This window comes from Odontomachus brunneus, unplaced genomic scaffold (assembly GCF_010583005.1).
Source record: "Odontomachus brunneus isolate Ranch 3 - 2012 unplaced genomic scaffold, Obru_v1 Obru_scaffold_200, whole genome shotgun sequence".
NCBI classification, from domain to species: domain Eukaryota; kingdom Metazoa; phylum Arthropoda; class Insecta; order Hymenoptera; family Formicidae; genus Odontomachus; species Odontomachus brunneus.
Genome location: NW_022639650.1, coordinates 228,390 through 236,445, shown reverse-complemented (window position 1 = coordinate 236,445; position 8,056 = coordinate 228,390). Strand labels below are relative to the sequence as shown.

General features: G+C 37.8%; 2 protein-coding genes across 2 annotated transcripts in view; both read right to left on the bottom strand.

Moving 5' to 3' along the window:
- The window catches only part of LOC116852060 (cysteine sulfinic acid decarboxylase), a 6,468-nt gene extending 4,996 nt beyond the window's left edge, over positions 1–1,472 (bottom strand). The window contains exon 1 of the mRNA XM_032832038.1: positions 1,302–1,472. Coding sequence (XP_032687929.1) covers positions 1,302–1,433 — 132 coding nt within the window. The 5' untranslated portion in view covers positions 1,434–1,472. The remainder of the gene's footprint in view (positions 1–1,301) is intronic.
- A 403-nt stretch (positions 1,473–1,875) lies between these two features.
- LOC116852059 (leucine-rich repeat-containing protein 15-like) lies at positions 1,876–7,091 on the bottom strand. Its single transcript, XM_032832037.1, has 9 exons — positions 6,604–7,091; positions 5,490–5,597; positions 5,283–5,433; positions 5,016–5,087; positions 4,805–4,948; positions 4,009–4,396; positions 3,462–3,721; positions 2,633–3,038; positions 1,876–2,367 (listed from the first exon to the last, which is right to left on the bottom strand). The coding sequence occupies exons 1-9, from the start codon at positions 6,818–6,820 to the stop codon at positions 2,362–2,364; spliced, it is 1,752 nt and encodes a 583-aa protein (XP_032687928.1). The 5' UTR covers positions 6,821–7,091; the 3' UTR covers positions 1,876–2,361.
- Positions 7,092–8,056: the final 965 nt, after the last annotated feature.

The window sequence follows — 8,056 nt, the reverse complement described above, 5'->3', positions numbered from 1 at the left end:
TATATATATATATATATATATATATATATATATATATATATATATATATATATATATATAGCTCGTGTAAAGAATAGAGAGTTGGTGAATTATCCGTTATAAAAATTTCTTGTGTTATCTACTTATATTAAACTGAATACTTTTTATATCAAAACAAACACGCGTTGTAGGGAAAATTAAGGAGATAAAATTCTCACAAGAATTTTTCAACGTCTAATTTCATAAACTACAAAGTACTTTAAAAAAATGTTAACATTTATGTGGAAGTAACCTTTTCTTCATATTAATATTAACATTTTTTAAAGCAAATTCTCAATGTAAGTGCAATATATGCGTTATATACGCGTACAATATAAGAAAACAGAAAGAAACGGAAACGCTTTTATAATTGACGACATCGCAGAGTTGTGTCACACAATTACATAAGCATCGAAAAAAATAGTAAAATTTTCTATAAAAAAATCCGCGGAATTTATGGAGAAATAATTAATATTACTATTAATTATTACTATTCTTCTTACTATTTTTCTTACTAATTGTTTATCTTTAGGGATTTGTTTATCTTTAGAGCTTCTATAATATTGTTTATAATCTATTGTTCGTTTTTACTTAACTCGGAGAAGGAGTTGACATGGTAACAGTCATGGTATGAAGAATAACAGATAAATAATAATCTAAAGCACTACTTTTGAAAGTTGTTGCATTAAATATAAATATGGCTTAATAATTCCATGTTATTTTGTGAGCCAAAGCTATGCCATTGAATGCACGCTGTTTTCGTCAGTCGTCGACAGTAGGAAGATTAACCAAGCGTTCTGAGATATTAAAAAGATACAATATCATTAATCCCGGAATTTCAATAATAATTCGTAAGAACATTTGCGAATTATTACTTCTTATCTCCAACACGACGCATAATGCAATTCCAAGCATTTTCTTTACTTTCTCTAAGAATCAAAATTCATGCTCTCGCAACTGTATCATCTTATATACATTAGTACTTATATGTAAACACTAAAGATAATTCAAACGGGTTTAAAATGTCTGTTACAACTTTTTCTTGTACATTATAGTATCCTTAATACCGCCACTCTTCTTTATTGTATATGTGTGCGTGTGTGTATGGGTAGGTGTGAGATTCGCTATTTAGCATAAATACACCAGCGTTTCAGGATTTTACCGGCTCACTTTTATTTTCCGACTATACTTCCAAGAATCTTATACATTATTCCGTTCACTTATGCTAGAAGACAAACTACCGTGGCGCGAGGAATCGAAACGCAATGGCCGATGATACTCACATTCAAATGTGCGGGATAAATAAATCGCACGACGGGCTGATCGCCAGTCTGGTCGAACACATGTTCTTCTTCCAGGATCTTGAGGATCCTATCTAACAGCTCGATGGTGTTCTTAGCACTCGACGCAGCCATTGCGAAAACTCTACTGAACCGAAGTGTGTCGAACGAGCGAGTCCATCGACCGAACGACCGGTCAGTCGGCACCGAATCCGTCGACTCCCTCTCGTCGGGCCCCTTCCAGTTCGACCTGCCACGAATACTTTTTCCTGCACTCGTCAAAAATCCGCAGATGCAAAGCTCGTGAACTTCGTGAACCTCAGCAATTCATCGCAGTTGACACGCGCCGATTACATAGACGTTTGTGTCCGTTCGCTTGCGCTACACGAGTTACGCGAATGTGTATATGTGTGTGTGCGTGTGGCGCACGTCAAAAGGAAGAACACGTGTAATTAGAACTTGCAGTTTTCAAATGGCATATTTACCTTCTTCGCACGCTCCGAGGGTAATTACGCGCACATTGTCTTTCTTCCCTTTCCTTCCGTTCGCAATAATACACCGCGCTTTGCGACAATCGTGACATCAATTACGCTCGCGACGCTTGACTCTATCTATCAACTATCTATCCCTAAGTCGATCCTATCTGATAAGCTTACGTAATAATAATTAATAAATGACAGACACAAACCTTGGAAGCGACGAGCGATAGCACGCTTGAAAGACTATATCGATTGAAGTGTTTTCAAAAATTACATTTTTACTTGACACTTGGCAAATTAACGACGCATTTTTAGATTATCTTAAGTTATAATGTAATCGCGAGGATGATGTAAGTCGCGTTATCACACGGAAGCAACGCGAAGTAAACTATAAATACGTATCTTGTGCTTGCTACATTTTTCGCGATAATGAGAAGAAAGAATCATAATTATTTGTTTGAAAGACCAACTAATTATTATTATTGGCACTGAAAGAAAGATATAATTTTGGACGTTGCTTCATAAGCATTTATCTATTACTTGACGTTGAGATAGACGACGCCATATGTGATATTTCATCCTCTCTACACCTGCAACAGTATGAATGAAGTGAGTAAGAGGCAATGATCACAGAAGAAACAAGAGTAATGCATGTTTAATAAATAATGTATGTTTTTTTTGCGGCAAGGAAAGTGCGAAGTATAAAATCTAACTAAACAGAAATATAGTGAGTGAACGTTCGATAATCGCGCGATCTTCCTCTTATCATATCGTAGAAAATCATTTTTACTATTGAGAGAAAAATGCAGATAACGAAGCAGAAATATCGCGTTCAATAATAGACACGATCCCTACCAAAACTGTATCTTTTCTGGCCACCTGCGGCTTGACGGACGGAGTTATAACGTCGAGAGGTAGTCGAGGCACGATACCCTTCATGGAGGCCCACTGACCCTCGCAGAGCTCGTGAAAGGTCAGTCGCAGTAGAGGCTGGCCACCCAACACACCCGGACCTCTGCAGATCGCTCCGGCTCCGTACTCCCAGATGCTCCAATTGCCCGTCGCGATCAATGCCTGATGAATCTGCAAGGGAATCGTCAGATTCGCGAATCTGGCGAATCTCCAACGTAGCCAGGAAGCGATGTACAAGGCACGACAGTCGCAGTGCCAGGGGTTGCGATTCAGGTACACTTGAGGAATCGTAGGTACAGCATCCATGCTGCCGGCCGGCAAGAAAGACAGCTCGTTCGACTCCAGTTGCCTGAAGATCACGTTCCAACGCTTCTAATCATTAACTACTATTTTAATTTAATGATGCAGCCACGATGCGAGATTTATTGATTTATTCTATCAAAGGTTTGTACTTTATTTATTTACTTTATACACAATACTTCTCTGAAAGCAAATTTATACTAAGCAAAAACCAAGTTACTTAAGAATGAAATACTTGTACTTGCAAGACGTGTACATTTATTAAATTGAATTTATATCGTAGAGACTGAATATATCATATATATTTTAAATTTTTTATTTATTCTTGTTTTTCTCTCAATTTTTCAGGCCGGAGATATTTGTCGTTATAGTGGCGAACAAAGAGGATTGCATAAATAAAGTCATCATTAAATCATTCCAGCTATGGTTAAGTCAACCTTACATTTATTAAGTAATCCAAGTATCGACTCACAGTTTATGCAAATTCGGCGTATCATTAAAGACTCCCGATTGCAGCAGCCTTAGTCGATTGGATTGCAAGAAGAGAGAAGTGAGATTGAACAAACCATGAAGAACGCCTCTTGCCAGAATTTCTATGCGATTTCCGTACAGAATAAGACGTTCCAAGGAGATGGAGTTGCTGAATAATCCATGTGGTAAGTATTTTATGTGATTGTGTCCTAATCGCAATTCTCGAAGCGTTATCATATCACGAAAGGCTCTTGCGTCGATCTGTCACAGAGATGTAATCTATTAATATTTAAGATAATCTTTTCTGCACATTCATATTTATATCCAAATTTATATAGGTCATATGAGAGAGAGAGAGAAAGATATTTTCTTTGAAATTAATATTACTGTCATTAATATGAGATAAAGATTGATTAAAAAATGAAAAGTCCAACTTTTTGGAAGATTTTAATTAACCATTTTCTAATCTTGATTTGACTTCTACTTAGAAGAACCATCCGATTAATTAAGATTAATTTAATTTGTATAAATAAATTTGCGACATTTACACGGGATATTCTATTGCTTGACATTTCCAGGATCTCCAGTTTAACGAGGTGCGATAGCGTTCCCTTAGGTATCTCCGTCAATCGGTTGCCCCTCATGTCTAACTCTCTGAGCGATGTCAAATCGTGGAATAAATTATTCGGTAACTCCTTCAGGCGGTTTTCCTCGAGCGCAAGACGCCTGAGGTTGATTGTGTCCTTAAAAATCAGGACAGGTAAGACGGACAGTCGGTTTTTACCCAGCAGCAATTCCTCGAGATTACCGAGACCGCGAAATGCGTCGAAAGATAAGGACGAGATGCGATTGGAGGAGAGATCCAATAAAGCCAAGAGGCTGTTGCTCAGAAACAAGCCTTCCGGCAAAGTCCGAAGTCTGTTCGACGACAAATCGCTGAATAGAGAAAAATCAAATGAGATTATTTCGGTCGATCGAGTAATAGATGTTCAACGTAAATTAGATGAAACGCAATTACACTGAATAAATTCTAATCCGACTGAATTTTAATAAAGTTATATGGTACATTGGAAATATGAATACTATTAGGTCAGTTAAAAAGTATGGCGAAAAATTATAGACAATAACCGTGTGATTACTTATTCAATGAACAATTCACTTTTGCAATAATCCATTGAATAAAATAAAGTCAGATTTGACGCAAATTTTAAACTGAGCTTTCTGAGTGACTTAACACAAATATACTCTCTTTCAATAGAAGTCTCTGTAAATACACGTCTTTGGTATCGATTCTTATAATAAGATTATTCTACGCTTATCTATACTAATTTTGATTTTACGTACAGTATTCGAAGATTTCTCAGTCCGAAGAACTGATTCCGCTGGATTTCTTTTAGGAGATTGTTGCTCAGCCGAACGTTCGCTACACCGTGCAACGGCAGTAACAGATTCGGCGATAAATGCTCGATCAGGTTGTTGCTCAGGTCTCTGCAATTTGTGATTTTATTAAGGTCTATGCGTCTCTTTTGCGTGTAATCGTGATCAAGATACTTACAGATGATGCAAACGCGTCATGTTCCTAAACGTGTCCCTGTGCAGAGCGCTGAGCCGATTACTTCCGAGATCCCTGAAACGGCATGTCGAGCGAATGATTTTCGTTCCGCGACTTGCTCCGCGTGTGCTTTCGAGTGCGCAACTTCGAGAGAGAAAGTTGCGCCAAAGCTTGGCCAAACTCGGCGCACTACTGTACTTTGGAGTTCAATGTATACGTGCGAATACAGTTCGGACAACTTTTCCGAGAATTCTCTCTCAAATCGCTTACAGTCTCAGCACGTCGACCGGCACCAACTGCGTTGGCGGGAGATCCAGCAGACCGTGTCTCCAGCAGGATACCGACTTCATTTCCGGCACACACTTGCATGGTCCCTCAGCGCAGACCTCCCAATCCTCCGCTTTCGGGCTGATCTGCCAAACTACAAGAGCACGAGTATGCTTTCGCAGTGCGCGAATCGCGAAATATTACTCTTACCTGGTTGCTCGACCGCTCGTAGCCTTCGCTCGAGGCTGGACAGCCGGCTCTCCATCTCCTCGAACACGGACATCGACACCGGTGCCGGTGAACGATCCGAGTCCGCATCTGAGCATGTACAGGATCATCTCAAGCTTATATCTCGAATTTCAAGTTCACGTATCAAAGAAGATCACGATCGCCGTACAGCAAAGAGTGTGTGAGTCTCTTAACCCCTTCACTGCCAGAATATTTAGATGAAATGTGTCCAGACTGCCGAACTTAGAAACTTTGACAATTTTAACTGGACGTACCATTTTTGTGGTATTTTCATCGACATGTTACCTATTTTGTTTGAAAGTTTTTTTACTGACCATTTTTTTATACTACATAATAAATTGAGTTCATTTGTACTACTTATGCGATAAAACGAAAAAAAAACAAAAAAGAACAAAAAACAAAAAAAATAAAAAAGGATAAAAAAAAGCAAAAAAAAGTGAGATGCTAAATCCTTTTGACAACCTCCTTGACGGTGCATCCTGGGTTCGGCTAATGTCAAGGGTAATTCACGCAAAAGATAAATCAGCGGGTCAAACTACGATAAAAATGATATATCTGGTAAAAGTAGCAAAAAGTTATGAATTGAGTTACTTTTACCCATAAATGATATAGCTTATCAGAATAACACTGTTTAAATGTGGCATAAAACTTGAGTGTGCGAGGATAAAGATTTTCCAAAAAATGAAAAAAATAGTCATTTTCTTATAGCTCTAGTCGGTCATGGGTGCGAGATAATATAAAATGGATCTCGGAATCATATTCAGTGACCCCGAAAACATAGGAAAACACATTCTGTTCACGTTTAGTGCATTATCAGGCGTCAGTAGAGCATTTATTTATAGGACAAAGATTTGTGATTTTCCGGCAGTTTGGGCCAAGTCCAAAAAAACAAAGGTCTTTGTTCTCGGCAGTGAAGGGGTTAATCCTTTCGATCCCATTGGGTTGTATATGTAAGTTCAAACGTTTATTTTGCGTTGCTTAACTTAATCTCTCATATGTAACAACATATACGTGCCTCAAATTCCTCAGAAAGTAAAATGGGACCGAAAGGATTAAATATATCGCAATTGATTACCTGCGAAAATGTTATCCATGCTCGCGGTTGTGCAGGCGTATGGGATCAGAGTGCACATTTTTGTTTCACATAACGAAACGAGAACGATCAGACAGCAGATCGTCGAGGAGAGGTCGGTCGTGTCACGGGCAAGCCGGGCCAGATGGCACATGGTGGGTAGGGAAAAGTACGCCGGACTGAGAATGCGAGTCGCGGCCGGCCGATTGCCGTCCTTCATCGCACTCTCTCGCTCGCATCCTCATTATCTCAGACATTAATTTCAAAGGTAAACTAGTTACACAACCAAGATTGACGGACAATGGCCCCGCGCTCGTAATTTACGAATACACGTTGCGGCCTTTCACGTATGTATGCCCGACATACATGCACATTACTCGACGAAGCAGCGTCGAGCAACGTTGCGCATGAAGATTGTTCACTTTAAGGGGATGCCATGTTTTAAAACTTTACTGACTTTATCGAAAAATTCTGACCTTTCTTCTGCAAGATTTATGTCGTATTGGCCACACAGAATGCTTTTGGCAATGAAAATACGTGTAACAATGAATTGGAGCATTGCTTAATAAAAATGATAAAAAGTTCAAAAATTGACGTTTTAAGCTGTCAGTTAATGTAAATATTTGATGATAGCAGCTTGTACATTTTAAATGTGTATTTACTCTGCTCAGAAAAATTTTGAAAAACATTGTTAGATCTTTGCAATTGAAATTTGGAAGTTTAAAAATATGCAAAAATTTTGCAGAAAAATTAATATTTTTGAAGCTCACTAACCACTTTGGCACCCCCTTAAGTGGGTGCTTAAAAATTTTACTAATAAAATACTGAGACATCTGTGAAGTTTACGTCGTATTGGCTGTATAGAATTATAAATGTTTTTACACAATAAAAATACATGCAAAAATATATCGAAACATCGCTCAATATTTGATAAAAATGATATTAAGAGAACATATATATAAATAAAAAAAATATATATATATTACGCAATATTCTTGCACGTACCTCCTCTGTGTAAAATTTTTAATAAAAATGGCCGTAACGAAGCGAGACGCACTTTGGGGATACATCGTACAATACAATTTATAATTTCTTTGTTTGTAATTTAAAGTTAAAACTCTCTTTCAAAGTTTAATCCATCTAGGAGACGCGCTGTGAAACTGTTACATTTGTTTGTCAATCGGTAACGATTACTCGTCCGGAATGTGTCGACATCATTCGGTTGATTGTGATATCATAAGATGTAAAAAAGCAGCAAAATTACGTTATGCAAAATGAATCATTTATCGATAAGTACTTGCATTACACTGTATGATTACAATTTTTTTCTTTTTCAATATAATCAATATAATAAAAAATCTAATTTGTATTCTATAAGTGAACCCGGGCAAACTTTTCCATCATTATTCCTAACTTGGAGGAGTGTATCCGTTTGCAACAAAATATCTTTTCAACG